Source organism: Pipra filicauda, unplaced genomic scaffold, assembly GCF_003945595.2.
Source record: "Pipra filicauda isolate LSUMZ 115617 unplaced genomic scaffold, ASM394559v2 scaffold197_size1571708_pilon, whole genome shotgun sequence".
Taxonomy (NCBI): domain Eukaryota; kingdom Metazoa; phylum Chordata; class Aves; order Passeriformes; family Pipridae; genus Pipra; species Pipra filicauda.
In genome coordinates this window covers 976461-992151 of record NW_024104306.1, presented here as the reverse complement: position 1 = coordinate 992151, position 15691 = coordinate 976461, and the positions used below count along the sequence as shown (strand labels likewise).

At 38.8% G+C, this 15691-nt stretch overlaps 1 protein-coding gene across 5 annotated transcripts in view; it reads left to right on the top strand.

Annotated features, from left to right (window-relative positions):
• LOC113995907 overlaps positions 1–15691 on the top strand; it is a 286496-nt gene that overhangs the window by 141019 nt on the left and 129786 nt on the right. For all 5 annotated transcript variants that reach the window (XM_039380528.1, XM_039380530.1, XM_039380529.1 and 2 more), the window contains one exon: positions 7509–7565. In XM_039380528.1, the coding sequence (XP_039236462.1) occupies positions 7509–7565 (57 nt within the window). The remainder of the gene's footprint in view (positions 1–7508; positions 7566–15691) is intronic.

Genomic DNA, 15691 nt, shown 5'->3' with positions numbered 1-15691 from the left:
GATCTGTAGGTTGGTTTGATTCAACTTCAGGCTGAGGACTGTGTATTCGAGATGAAAGTATGTGAACTAACAGTAAGTTGCCTCCAAATAGCAATAGGCTTTTTTGAAAAAATCTTTGGCCTACCCTGCACAGTTATGGGTCAAAATTATCTAAGAAAAAAGTTCATAGAAAATATAAATATGCAATATAAGCAATTAAATATTAATAGCAAAACTAGAAAACCCATTATCTTAAAATAGTCATGATCCGGATTAATTAGATTCATTCTGGGTAATTTATATCCTGCGTATTAATTCAGTTTTCAGATAGACTTTGACATGATTGCAAACTGTAACTTTACTCCAGAAGGTCCATTAACTTGTCCCATCCGCTTAAGATAAGAATTTGTTTGCTGGTCTTTTGTGTAGGCTGTTAGATGTAGTACAGCGTTGTGGTGTTCCTGCTGAACTAAAGATGCATGTTAATGATGACAAACATGTTCACATGCTGACTGCAGTTTAGAAATTCATACACCATGTAGAAGTGTTGTGCCTTCAGCTTTATTTAGGCTGTGGAATTCTCTTAATTTTTATTACCTTCAATAATAAATTAAAATATTAAGTACTCAAGTCTTACATGTATGGCATAAACAGTGCAAAAGGCAGTGCTGCTGTATTTGGTATCCAAGCACTGCTTGAAATTATTCTCATGCTAATAACACATTAGGTTTTAATAAACAAATTTTAAAAAGAGAGAGATTTGGCTACTAGAAGGAAGATTTTTAAAGTAAAAGGCTTCCCTCTTGTCCATTTTAATGTCATTAATAAGAAAATAATTTCTGGATTCACAGCAGTCTGCACAGTGTACCAAGGGGAGGATCTGATATTAATTATGTTCATGATCATTCTTGAAATAATTAGTCTTCTCCTGTAAGGAGCTGAGAGCATTGCAATGAACGATGTGTAAGGCTTGGTGTTGAAGGGAGTAGTTGTATCTCTATGAGCAATGAAAACATGATTGAGAAACCATTAAGTTTCAGTTCTGTTGTTGTTGTAGGGTGGATTTTACCATGTGTTATTGTGTTGCCCCAAAGTACACACGCTCCTGTCCCTCTTGTGTCGTCAACACTGAGCTTCTGAAAAAACATTGGGTTATACTGAGTTGTTGCTTGAGTTATGTGCCAACTTTGCACCTGGTTCATTCAAGCTAAAGTTCAGGCTGCCAGTTTGAGGCCTTTTACTCCATTTCAGCCAGTGATAACTAATAACTGGATATTTCTCTTTACTTTCCCCTTTGAACTATCCATTTAAGTGAAGGAACAAATAATCTAAGCATCCTATGCCTCTTCTTGAATACCAGGGCTCTAAGGGCCTCAGGAAGCACCGCTGTTTTCTAACCTCCAATGTGATACAGAAGCCAATTCAGCTTCTCTGAACCAAGGGACTACATCACTGATTTTGAGAACAGGGAGAAAGAGAGCTTTTTTTAATACTGAAGATGCCTTCTGGATGATGGGGAGTTCTGTGGTTTGCATAGCAAGGATTATCAGGTGCAATTTCCTTCATAATCGATGCAATTCATGCCCCTGTTGTCTTCAGAATGAAATCCTTTGTTTTTACAAGAGAGGTAGACAAAGTTTTAATGCAGTATGCTGGAGGCAAGGTTCACTGTGTCATCAGTTTACTTTACAGGAATTTTACACTGAATCGCTCCCTTGAATTATGGGAGGTACCAATCTTACCAGCATGATTTATCTACCCTTTCTTCCCTCCATTTTTCCTTACCTGAAGAAATGCAAGGAGTTACAGAAATCTGTTAAGATAGCTGAACCAATGCAGAACATCTAGCCTATGAAAACTTCAGCAACTGAGAAAAAGGTTTTATTTCACCAAAAGTCTCATAATTTGAGTCACCCAGGTAAGATTCTTCAAAAAAATTGTCAGCTCTGTCATAGTACACCAAACCAGAACAAAAAAACCCACGATCCTCTTGTTCAGTGAAGATTTGGGTTCTGCAGTTTGGTGCCATCTTTAAGCAATGTATACTCTGGCACTTTATAATGATACACAGCAATGTTTTAAGCCAGAACTTTAAGGACAGTAGTTTGTTGAGGTGCACATCCTAATAATCTACTGGATAAAGCAAAGGCAGCAAAACCCAGAAGAACCCCAAGGTTTAACCTGGGGATACAGGATGAATTACAGTTGTCTGAAACTTGATGAAAAGACACCTTTTTAACTCAAGGTTTTTAAAAGTGCTGCCAGGTTAATCCCCACCAAAAATCATTTGTTTTTCTTTTCTCCAGGATCATCCTTTTCTAGATTTCCTTAATGACAATGAATATTCAAGCCTGACTGTGGACTTGCTTAGAGCAAGGACTTGGAGAAAACCATGTAGCAAAGAATCATCAAAACTTAAAAGTGTGTTGTTTGACTTTTGGTATCATGTGAAAGTCTATAGGCTTTCCTCCTCAAAAGCAAGAGGCCTGATAGATCAGTTAAGCCAGTAACAGTTGCAGTTGTTTGCTTTTGGTACTGTAGGTGGATTTGTTTGTTATAAACTTGGGAATGACTAACTGCATCAACTTCAGTTTAAGATACTAAACAAATTAAGTCTCTCTGGCTCTTGAATATTCTTCTTAGTCTATAATCCCCACCACAAAAAGCCTTAGAAAGTCTGATTAAATTGCCTCTTATTGAAGTCTCCTTCCAAATGCATTGAAAATAAATAACAGATGCAGCATGCACTCTGAGTCAAATGACCAGAAAGGCACATTTTCTCACTCATAGTTCTATGATGTTTTGAAATGAAAATTAGTCTGATTCCAGGAGCATCTCAAGTGTATAAGGTTCTTTTCTATACTACCATTTTATGAGCCTCTGATATTGATAAGTAGAAGTCCCTTTAATGCTTGTATTCTGTTCGCAAGAAGGAAAGCTTTAGCATTACTTAAATAATGTTAATCTAAAATAACCTGATATTTCTTGTAGCAATAAGAGCTTTGTTCTTGTGTAGACCCTGACTAAGTTAAGATCACAATCGTTGTGATATGCTGGAGGGCTAAAATATTTGCTGCTAAGGTCTGGTCATGCCAAACTGTCATAGAATCATAGAATAGTTTGGTTTGGAAGGGACTTTAAAGATCATCTAGTTCCAAACTCCCTGACATGGGCAGGAACACCTTTCACTAGACCAGGTTGCTCCAAGCCCTGTCCAACCTGGCCTTAAACACTTCCAGGGATGGGGCAGCCACAGCTGATCTGAGTAACCTGTTCCAGTGTCTCACCACACTCATAGTGAAGAATTTCTCCCTAATATCTTACCTAAATCTATCTTCTTTTAGCTTGAAGCCATTATTCCTTGCCCTGTTATTGCAGGCCCTTGTAAAAAGTCCCTCTACACCTCTCTCACAAACCCCTTCAATATTAAAAGGCCCCAGTAAGTGTCCCAGGAGACTTCTCTCCTCCAGGCCTGACAACCCCAACTTTCTCAGCCTGTATTCGTAGGGAAGTGCTCCAGCAACAAAAAATCAAACAGGACCAGGGCGTGTCTAACCTACTGTTGGTCTTGATTTTAAAATGTTGTGTTGTCTGGGAAATGACTACTTTTTTTTTTCATATTTGATTTCTCCCAAATAGTCATGAAAGAGGGAGTTCTCAGGGTAAATATTGGCTATTTTATATACAGATATGCCTTTGGTAGAATTATTACATCCTGTTTCAGGAAGAAGGATGGAAATTTCCCCTGTGTTTGCATTGGTTGAAGAGCTCTGGAATTTATACTTTACTGACAAGAAAGAATGACAAGTCTTGTAATGCTTGTACGCTCATGAGTAGGGAACTTTGCAAACTCGAGCGAGCATCCAAAGTTTGTGCTTAGCAGTATTTGAAAGAATACATAGCAAAATGATAAACAAGAACACTAATTTTTTAAAAAGGGGAACTTTGAAAAGGTCAGCATATATGCTTAACAAATGCTGCTGCCAAGAACGTTTATCAGAATTCTGGCCTAAGAAAGTAGAATTTCCATAGAGAATGAAAAATCTGATCATTTTTGGTTTATGAGGGGCAAGATGGTTGATAGTCTGACATTTAAAATGTAGCTGGAATTACATCCTGAAAAAAATCATATTTCTCTGAGATGACATCCCTTTGAACCTACTGTGGCAGGGATTTTGGGTCTGAATATGTGTTGTGTGAGAACACTAATGGTATTTCTTCACTCATTATTTCTGACTAGGTGATCTCACTTTTAGGCTGTACTGTTAAACAATTTTAAATTGACATTTTCCCCCCACAATTTTATCTGAGTTTCCCTAAGGTGCTACCAAAGTCTGTCTGGTTTTTATTCACGGAACAAGATAATTCAAGAAATACTCTTGTGGGCCAGACTAATGGTCCATCTACCTTGATGCTTATTTTGTGACAGTGCTAACAGGGCATTCAATTGGGGGATAGCACATGTGCCTCTCTGCTTTCAGGGATCCTTTTCCCTTGTACTCTCTTGACATCCATCTTTTTTGGATTTGTGGTATTGGATGGGACATCCCTGCCTTACCCTTCAGTATCTGTTCATGGACCTCCTGTCCATGAATTTTTCCTTTAGCCTGAACTATCTGGAAGTTAATCCTTTTGGTATTTTGGTCTGAGGAATGAAGTTGTTAGATGTTCACCTTTCTGAGATTTATTCTGAGTTTTGGTTTCTGAGCACCAAGTAGGATTACAAGTACTCATAGTTAGTTCTGCTATGGTAAATAACTCAGTTTTGAATTGTTCATGCTCGTCTTCAGCAATCTTCCAGATATTCTGTAATTTGTATTTAGTTTGGGTTTGGATGAAAACTTTCGCCAGTTATCCCCTCTCATAAGGAATTTTGTCTAAACACTTGTGTCACATGAAGAATTGTTCAAATGCTTGTATGTAAACAGGATTGGTGAGACGTGAAGAAAACCTTCATGACTGTGTACTGGCCAAATCAAAACTCTCAAAATATCCAAGTAGCAACCTGCTACTTGCTGCAAAACCTGGGATAAACTTATTTATCTCTACTAACTCTTCCCTCTCAAAGCAAAGAAACAGTGGTAGAATGGTTACACTTTTCCCATTTTATAGCTCATATTTGGAGGATTTAAGGTAAATTCTTAAGATTCAAAACCAGTAAATTTTTAAATATAAATCCACTGTGAAACTATATAGTACAGTAACTACATTGATTTGTCTATGGAGGTGAGGGAGAGTATCAAATTCCTTCTGATTTTAATTTGTTCTTTGTGAAGCAAAATTCTGTAATTATTCCATTGCAGAAGATGATAGAAATACATATTTGCACCTGTTTGTTTGATTTTAATGTTTAACTTTTACTATTCAGATTTTTCAAGCATCTTACTTAGAAGATGTAGTTTGGGAGCTTTGATAGAGATGGATTGACAAAAAGCATCCACCTACTTCCCCAAATCTACATCCTTTTATTTTATCACAATTCAGCATTTTGTTTTCGCTGCTGAATGTTACTACAATCTGATTTCCTAAAGTAGCTGTTGCTCATATGCCAGACTAGAATAACAATTGTCAAGTGATAATTCTGTCAAATCATTACACAAACACTTGATTTTTGAGAGGAAATTGTGCCACCTTTAGTTACTGTGGGTTTTAAAGGCCTACTAGAAGAGCCATTTTCAATATGCCATTCAAAAGTGCCATCAATGAATAATCCAGAGAAAACTTCACAACTGGGAGAGTGCAAGGAATATAAATAGGATGGAAGTCTGAAAACTTAGTTATATATGTGGTTAGGATTGCTTCTGCTATTATCTGATATCTCAAGATTTTTAAAAAGGAAATGAAGGATTATATTAATAAACAACAAAATAAGCTGTTCAGTGAGTTCAGTATAGATCTCTCCAACTGAGGTATTTGTTTAGACATGGTCAGTGAAGAGTATTTCTAGGACACAACAGATTTCACCCAGTCAGAATCTCTGAAAGCAGGTCAGATGAATCATGCTGTGAAATGTCTCTCTAATTCTGAGATGGCCTGCAGAGACTAGCTCAGAGATGCTGCTTAAAACTAGATAAGATGAATTTAATCCAAAATGACTGTGGTCCCAATGATCTGATTGTCCATAGATGAGGTTTATGCCAGTTAAAAATATACCAAGTTAGACCTTTCAGGTAATGAAATAAAATTATTAATGCCTCCATGAGAGGCACCACAACAGCCTCCCCAGGAATACTGCCAAGCATTCAGGATGCCCAGGTATAGGAAGCATGAACTTAGGTGTAACAAACAGAGAAATGAGAGTAAAACAAATAGGGGGAAGGGAAAGGTGGTTATTGTGAGGATACTAAAACCTTTATTTCCCTTGAGTAAAATAAAGGCCAAGAGAAAAGGTATGCTGTGTGGAGAGGACAACTGTGAGTTAAGGAGAACAATTATTTAATCTGAAGAACAGAGCTGGGGCAGAAATAATTGGCAGAAAATCAGACTGGAAGTTAGAAGATTTCCAGCCATCAAAGCGGTTCTGAAGGAGTCTCCCAAGAAGGTGGTCAGGTTTTGTTTTTCCACACACGTCTAACTGTTTGCAAAGTGGAAAATGATACATTTATGAAAGGAATGTGAAACACGGTTGCCTCTGATAGCAGGAGCCTGGACTTGAAATGCCACCACTTTGATCCTAGAAGGGGATGAACATGCATGACTGCACTTATTGAAGTGACAGTAATTATGCTGTAGATATGCCTATACTATCAATGTGAATATGTTGTGGTGCTTCTTTAAACTTGTAATTAATACTAATTGAGCTCTGAGAAACTGAAGGGTTCCTCGCTTTTGCTGAGTGTAACAAGTTTGCTAACTTATCCCTCTTCTTGAAAAACTCCATGTTAATGAAAGGAAAGCACTGTATCTGATATGTTGATAACAAACAGCTCAAAGCACTTCTTACTGTGTAAGCTAAACACATTTTCCCAGCATAGTGCTTCTGCTACATGTGTTTTCCCTTGGTATTGTATTTACTGTGCTAGACATGTGATTGTAGATTAATACTTTCCCTAAATATTCTGCTAAACACAACTTTGTGTCTGCTGTGAAGAAGTTAGCACAAATGAAAAAAATGATAAGTTTTGTGCATAAATTCAAGGTGGTTAGCATGAAATAAAAGTCATAAAATCATGACTTTAATTAGCTTGCATAGGTCAGTACGCAACCGAGTGTCCAGCCAGCAAGAGTGCCCCCAGTTTGTGATGTGCTGAAAGGCTGTGGGCTCTGCAAGACAGATGTCATGGTACCACCTTATTTTTTTGCTTCAGCTGCTGATATATGACAATTCCCGTAATTTTTTTAACATGTTGAAGTTCATCAAACCTTGAAAAAAAAAAGATTCCTCTTTTTTGTCTTTATATTTTGTAATTCTGGGAGACAACATTATGTCTTTCTTTGAAACGGGGTTAATTTTAAAATAGCGGGTGAAACTCAACTTGTTTATCGAGTGAGTCCTGTATCCTTGTTCTGATGCCCTGCATCTTTTCTAGGTGTGCAGCTGCCATTCTGTCTCAGCAGGACTGTGTTTGCCACTTCATGAGCTGCAGGTAAGCCCTGAGGCCATTACCCAAAGTTTCAGAATCCCAGTCACCCAGTGCACATGGGGCCATGGGCAGTGCTGAGGTTCTCCATCCCATGGTGGCTTTCCCAGGATGGGGAGGAGACACTCCCTCTGTGTTTGAAATGGCTCCCAAGGAGCTCAGTCATGGTCCTCCTCACAGCGCAGGGCTGTGTTTCAAATCAGAATGTGCCATTGGACCATGTAGTTTAAACTCATAAGTTTTTACATTTTGTGCTGTCACTCCCTTGTATTTTGTCTTTGAAGCAGGAAATTATTTATTTAATAGCTATTTATCTTTATAGCAAGAATGCTTAATTCCTGAAACAAACTATCAGAATTTGTTTCTTTCACCTGATTTAAATTTGACCAGCTTTAGCTTTGAGCCATAGATGGTATTTTTTTCCTGTAATCACTGCTACATATTTGTTCAAGTCAGCTAAAATAGATCTGATATCTCTTAAAAATTTTACCATAACACATTGCCCAGTATCCAGTAGTTGTGTCTCTTCCTTTACCTGTATTTTTTCCCCATATCCTTTTAAAAATATACAGAATTTTCCTAAACGTGACTGTAGGATTACTACTGATACTGCAGTTGGAGGAAAAAGCAGTTACCTGTCACTCCTACTTCACCAGCGCTTTGAACATCACGGGGTTGTGCTAAACTTTTTATGCTGGGCCCTTGTATTGAACGGTAGACCCCTGTGCTTTACTCTGTTCCCTTCAACAATGACTCACTTGGTTTCTCTTTCTGATCTAAGGATGGATTTTGAGTGCATGGTTGTTCACACAGGTTTGCGTTTTCCAGTTCAAACCATTTTGGACAGGCTCATACTCAAAATTCTTTGATACCTTTACTTTTCCTCTCCCTTCAGATGTTAGGAATGAGTTTTATGGTAGGTTCTGCTCATACTCCCAGCCGATATGAATGTGCGATCTCAGAAGAATATCAAGCCATAATGAAAAGCGTATGAAAAAGTCTTTTGAATTATACTATATCTAGAGATTATCATCAGTTAAAATGACACTAATTTGGCCTGCTGGTGGTCTAGTACACATCCGTGTGAATGGGTTTTACCTTTTTGGTTTATTTAGAGGAGCTGGCTATTGAAAGTGAAATATTTACGAATATTAGCCGTAAGTGTGAAAAACAAGTCTGCCTGGCTGCTTAATGTTTAATCAGTAGAAAGCAGGCATATCGCTGTGTTCTTGAAAAACAGTATTTCACCAGCCTATTTCAGCTGGAGCAGGTGGCAGAGACCTAGCTTTTTGCATACAGTGGCATTCCTAAAGCCAGGCCTGATAGCCACACTTAGACTTTCCTTCTCTCTCTTCCCGAAGGCTTCACAATCGTATTTTCTTACCCTCCTGCTTATGTTTCCTCCTTTTATTGCAAATCTTTTGTTAAGGTCTTGGTTTCTTTTTTTATTTTTTTTTTTTGTGTGTCTGAGACCGATTTCTTTTTTGCCATCGTTGTTTTCCCTCAATCTTCTGCTTATCCATAAAGCCCGGATAATTTTTTTGCTTTATTTTCTTGGTCTTTTTTTAACATTACTATACTTATCTGTTTTGTATATCTGGAGAAAATTTTGCTCTACTTTGTCTTTCTGCTGAAAAAGAGATCATGAAACTAAGAAAGGATCTTGAATCCCTGCCTGTAGGATGGTGGAAGCCAGCTGTCCAAACAGACTGTGTATTTTGTCATAAATTTATTGGAAGATGAGTGTGTTTTATTAATAAGAATTTGCACTTTTGATACTATCTTTGCAGTCAGAATAGAGATGCATAAAAACCCAGTTAATAATTCTGAATACTAATATTAATAGTATAGGAGTGAAGTCCTCTTTTTATAATATAGGACATTTTGTTCTGGAAAATTTCTTTTAAAAAATGGGAGAAGTTAAAGAAATAAAAAGAGGAACAATAATCTTTTGGCTAGAATCAATGATTAGTTGCTTCTATAGCTGGATATCCTACAGAGCAGTCCCCATCCACTAGACTACATTATTTTATGATGCCTGGACTATGTTGAGAAAACTTTCTTGCTTTTACTGGTAGGAGCAATTGTCAGCTCCCACATTAAAGGCTATTTAACCTGTATGTAATATAGTATGTACTGCCTGCAATATTTTTGCAGTCGATGTTACCTTAAGAAATCTGCACACTGCATATTTTTGTCAAACAATTATGCACAAGGTTTTTTCCATTTCCATTTCCCCCCTTTTTTGGAGTCCTTTAGTCTTTTTAACTGTTAGCATGTACTGTAAAAGTCTGTTTATTATGCAATTGAAAGTTACTCATTTATTTCTGTTTGGAAATTATTCTTGGAAAAAGACAATGACTAGGAATAACACCTGCACTTCTCAAATTTGAGAAAATTACAGTATACTGAAAAAAACCCCTACGAAATGATATCTGTTTAAAAAAAAAATCGAAACAACTTTATAGGATACACTGATCAGTGTTGAACTTAGCTGGTAGTACAACACTTCATCCTACAGCTTGTCATTAAATAGAAGGAAACTGGAATAGCTCCACTCTACATGTTCAAAAACCCAGCGTTCCGTCTTAAGGAAAATCCCAAATATAAGGAATGCCATTGTTTCCTGTGCATGTGGTGTCTGGTTGTATTAAGTTGAAGTTACTGCCATCTGGTGGGCAAAGTAGTGTTATATCCCAATAGTTGGAAGCAATTCTGTTAGGGTTATGTTCTCTGTGTGTGTATGAATACTGTGTGTGCCTCTGTGTGTGTATATATACACACACCTATACAAACATCGATATAGATATATTTAATATGAGCATTTGGTTGCTGATTTTAAAAGAATTTTCAAATATTCAGTCATACAGAATGACCTGCTGAATTGGAGATTAATTAAGGGTAGGGAAATGTAGGAAAGAAAATAAGGAAGACATAAGAGGCAGAGCAGACAGAGATGTGAAATATGTGCTGTGGTACTGCCAGTGCGCCCACACTTCTGGTCTGGTTTAACATAGAGAATCATGTACAGAACTGTCCTCAGAATATTTCTTTGTACTTTGTACAGCTGGAGGTCTTGCAGTTTGTGCAGTGTTTCATGTAGCACTTCCTATCATCATATAATAGAATCATAGAATGGCCTGAGTTGGAAGGAACTTAGTTCCAATCCCTGTACCATGGACAGGGACACCTTCCTGGTGTCCTGGTTGCTTTGACCAGGTTGCTCAAAGCCTCATCCAGCTTGCTCTTGAACACTTCCAGGGATGGGGCATCCTCAGCTTCTCTGGGCAACCTGTGCCGGTGCTTTACCCCACCCTCAAAGCAAAGAACTTCCTGCTAATATGTGATCTAACCCTACTCTCTTTCGGTTTGAAGCCATTCCCCCTTGTCCTGTCATCACAGGCCCTTGTAAATAGTCCCTCTCCATCTTTCTTTTTGGCTCCCTTCGGGTACTGCACACCAAAATTAGATCACCTCAAAGCCTTTTCTTTTCCAGGCTGAACAATCCCAATTCTCTCAGCCTTTCCTCAAAGGAGAGGTGTTCCATCCCTCTAATCAACTTGGTGGCCTCCTCTGGACTCTGTGTTAGAGATGACCACTAATTATTGCTGCAAAAATATCTGTGCAGTTTCTACCGTATGCCTCCATTCCTTGCTTACGTTTTCTCTTTGCTTCACTAAGTTTGCTCCTCCTCGAGTCTTGACATGTACTTGTGTTAACTATTGTCTGATTCCTGAAGGATCAGCCCAATAGGAATGGATTTACATGAGTGGTGCATCAGGGGAGTCTGTGGGGCATTTTACACACATTAAATTATTCGTGTTTTCTCAAGGAGCTAACACTTATGTTAGATGTACCCGTGCAGTGAATGATAGGCAAAGTGGTAAGTGAAGCAAGATTGTGGGAGACAGTGTCAGGTGTCTATCTTTAGTAAGAAGTTGCTCAGTAACCATGTGAGGATAATAATAGTGTCCAGAATTTGTTCTTATTTCATTGGTGTGGTGTCTGAAGACTCCAAATAAGATTAGGTCTGCTTTGTGTACAAATATTAAATTGCTTTTGTGCTTGTCATATGCTGTGCTTTCTTTTGGTGGAGAGCGGTACAAGTGATCCTTTGCTTTTGATATGCAGAATAAATTGCCATTTTCTCTTCTATTAGGTTTGTATCAAAAATGTATCTTTAACTGGCATCTTCTCATGCTCAGAGTCAAGGAAAAGTTAGGGAGATCCAAGAGTGCCTTGGGGTGCGTAGTGGTGCGATCGGATCCCCAATTTGGATTGGTCAAATCCAAAGCCTTCCAGCTGCATGATTAGTCTCCGATGGCATCCCAGCTGCCACTGTGCCAGAGCTGAGGCTGGCCAAGGTAAGGCTACAGGAGGCATACATGGCTTCAGTGTTGTTCCTCGACAGTCTCTGGGCCCTCAGTGGCACGTGATTAGTGATGAACACGAGACACAAGATCTGAGTGGAGCTGAGATCCCTGGATTCTGAGTCCTGCTGATTTCAGGTCACTGAGGAGACTTGCTTCAGGCACTCGTGAACATTGTACCTTGTGCTGAATTGGAAAAGCAAGAATCAGTGGCAGAGTAGTATTAGATTCCTCTTTAAAGGGATAACTAAGTGCTGCCACCCTATACTTTATTACAGCATGTGTATTATTCTAATGACATCCTCTCTGTTGTCTTCTTTTTTTTTTGCGGGGAGAGACCCTTGCTTTGGTGGGCTTTCTGATGCTGTAGTCTACAGAATATTGTTTCTTTGGCTGCTTACTGGCCTTAACAGTGACATCAGAGTCTTGCTTATCTGACTGCATGTTACATTCTAGACAACTAACCTGAATTGCAGGAGCTCATCTGTTTGATAAGATTTGGGGCTCTGCTTCATTTATAGGTGGGTTTTTCATTCCTGTCTTATACAGAGCATCTTATGAGGAGATTCTTGGTTTACACATTTACGAAGTGATGGGTCAAACCCAGGTTGTAGGCAAGCCACATTCTTCTTGCTCTCATATCTGAAAGCAAATTCTGGTTACAAATCCACATGTGAAGAGGCCTTATGATTTCATGAATTCTTTCATCCTTGAATCTTATTAAGCAAAAAACCTAATGATATTGACTTTATGTTATGGATGTTACTGAATGAGTTAAGTGTGGTTTCAGAAAAAGATACTTCTCATCTCTCATAATTCTTGTTTATTTTGTTTAAAATTCTTTTTCACTTGGTTGGTTTTTGCTGCCTGTTGTAGTTTTTTTGTTTGTATTTTGTCTTTCTCCTTTTTCTGAACTCTCTAGGAGCCAGAATCCTGCCCAGATAACATCTGTCAAAAGGAAAACCATTAACCTTGTAATCCTGTCATTCTGCTTTTAAGACTACATTGCACATGCAGGTGTCTGATTTCTTCATAGGTTTTAAAGGAAGTACTTTTTCATGACTTTGCAATGTAATTGCCTAATTGTTTTTCAAGGAGACAGACAGTTTTCACACAGTAAGACTCGTACTGGAACGGTTTAATGGTTAGAGTGGTGGGGGATACATGACCACATATTATGTAAGTGCTTCGAACTCAAGCCCACAGCCTGAACTATCCAGTGCAAAGATCTCTCTCTAACTTGGTCCAGTTAGCACAAGACAGAAAAGTGGAACAGCTTTCAGAAGGAAAATAAGCTCTGATTCTTTCTTCCATCCTTCAACTCAACATAAAGTTCACTTTGTGCTGTTGATAGAAGCACCTAAACTGATTTGTTCTTGATTACAAAACTGACTGCTTTCTATTTTCACTACTGCTGGTAAAATGACCAGCAGTGAAGCATTCTTCGAAATCCTGGTGGCACTGAGATGCACGATTTCTGGAATATATTTTTCTTTTTGTCTGCCAGTGTATTTTTTCATTTTTCTCTCCCTTTCCCCCTTTTCTCTTGTTCCCATATAACTTGACATATTTATTTATAATCCGCTGGGATTAATAAACAGTTTGATAGCTAGAAAGTAATTAGTCTCTGTGCTTAGGATAACTGAACTGTAAGAGAAGCTTTTGTAGTGAAAGATGAAATAATACAAGACAAGGTTAGAAGGATTATCTTCTGAACCAAAAATGACCATCTTCTAGAATGTCCGTTCAGGTGGGATAGAGTTATAGATGTTATATGATATGAATTATTCATTTGAGTATGGAATGCATTGCAGCACCTCAAATTTCACCTCTTTAAATCAAAACTTATTATACACGTCCTTACTCAGTGAGTTGGTACAGAAATGAGTGAATCCAGCTCTTTGAGTTCATTATGAAGGAAATCAGAACTGAGCACCATAGTGATCACAGCTAGTGTTGAAATTCTATGAGCATGCGGATGTTCCTCTCCAGGAGCACTCTGATAGATGTGATATTTCTATTTGATATTTAAATCTCCAATCTTGAAAATGTTCAGGACATGACTAGACAAGCTACTGCAAAACCTGCTCTTAGACCTGCTTCAGCAGGGAATCAGATTAGATGATTCTTAGATCTTCATTAATGGCGTAGTCATAAATAAAGGGATTGAGTGCACTCCCAGCAAATTTGCAGATGCCACCAAGCTGAGGGGTGTGGTTGACACACCTGAAGGACTTGATGCCACCCAGAGGGACCTGGGTAAGCTCAAGAAGTGGACCCATGGAAATCTCATGAGGTTTCACAAGACTAAGTCCAAGGTGCTGCACCTGGGTCAGGGCAACCCCCAGTACCAATCTAGGCTGAAGTATGAACAGATCCAGAGCAGCCCTGCTGAGAAGGACTTGGGGGTGCTGGTGGGTGAGAGGCTGGACGTGACCCAGCCACGTGCACTGGGAGCCCAGACGCCTCCCATGTCCTGGGCTGTATCCAAAGCAGTGTGGGCAGCAGGGGAGGGAGGGGATTCTGCCCCTCTGCTCTGCTCTGGTGAGACCCCACCTGCAGTGCTGCCTCCAGCTCTGGGGTCCCCAGCACAGGAAGGACACGGACCTGTTGGAGTGAGTCCAGAGGAGGCTACCAAGTTGATTAGATGGATGAGGCACCTCTGCTATGAGGAAAGACTGAGAGAATTGGGGTTGTTCAGCCTGGAAAAGAAAAGACTTCGGGATGACCTAATTGCAGCCTTCCAGTACCTGAAGGGAGCCTACAAGGAAGATGGAGTTTTTACAAGAGTCTGTGGTGACAGGACAAGGGGGAATGGCTTCAAACTAGAAGAGAGTAGGTTTAGATTAGATATGAGGAAAAAATCCTTTACTGTAAGAGTGGTGAGGTACTGGAACAGGTTTCACAGAAAAGGTGTGGCTGCCCCATTCCTTGAAGTCTCTAAGGCAGGCGGGTAGAGCTCTGAGAAATGTGGTCTAGTAGAAGGTGTCCCTGTCCATGGCAGGGCCGTTGGCACTAGGTGACCTTTAGGGTTCCTTCCAACTCAGGCCATTCTATGATTCTGTGACTTCGACATCCCTTCCAAGCTCATTTATTCTGTGGTTCCTTGATATGAAACCTAGACTTCTAGATAAAAGATATTCCCAAAGAATAGAGATTTCAGTACAAGATCATAGTTCTTATCTTGAAGATGATGAATGAATGTGAGTTTTAAAAAATTGACCTAATTTTGAGGTAGACAATCACTATAATGAATTCAGTTTATGAACACTGGAAATTTTTAGATGCTTTATAAAGCTTGTCTCCTGAGCCTTTCTAAGGACTGTTTGGGATGGTGGGAGCCACTTCTTATGGAAATTCAAGTACAAGGCACAATTCTTTTACATAGCTGTGTCTCTGACACAAACATAGAAGTACATGTATGCATTTATTAAAATAATAAAATAAAAGGAACCTTATCAAGACATTTATATTTTAGACTTAGTTTCCCCCTTAGGGAAAGAGGAAATGATCCAAGTATGGCAAACACTACTTCTAGCTTTTATTAGACTGTTGAGGGTACTTTGATAGCCCAGTGCTAAAGGCAGTAAAAAGACTATACCTCTAATAGAATACTAAATAATTTTAAGGGTGCTTTGTTGTTTTTTAAAGCAAAACAATTTAAATATCTTATAACTTTCAGACTACCAGTGCTTTATTTTAAAATCTTGTGTGTTAGCAATCTGAAGATCAGTAAAATGCAAACAATACTTTCTGAAATTC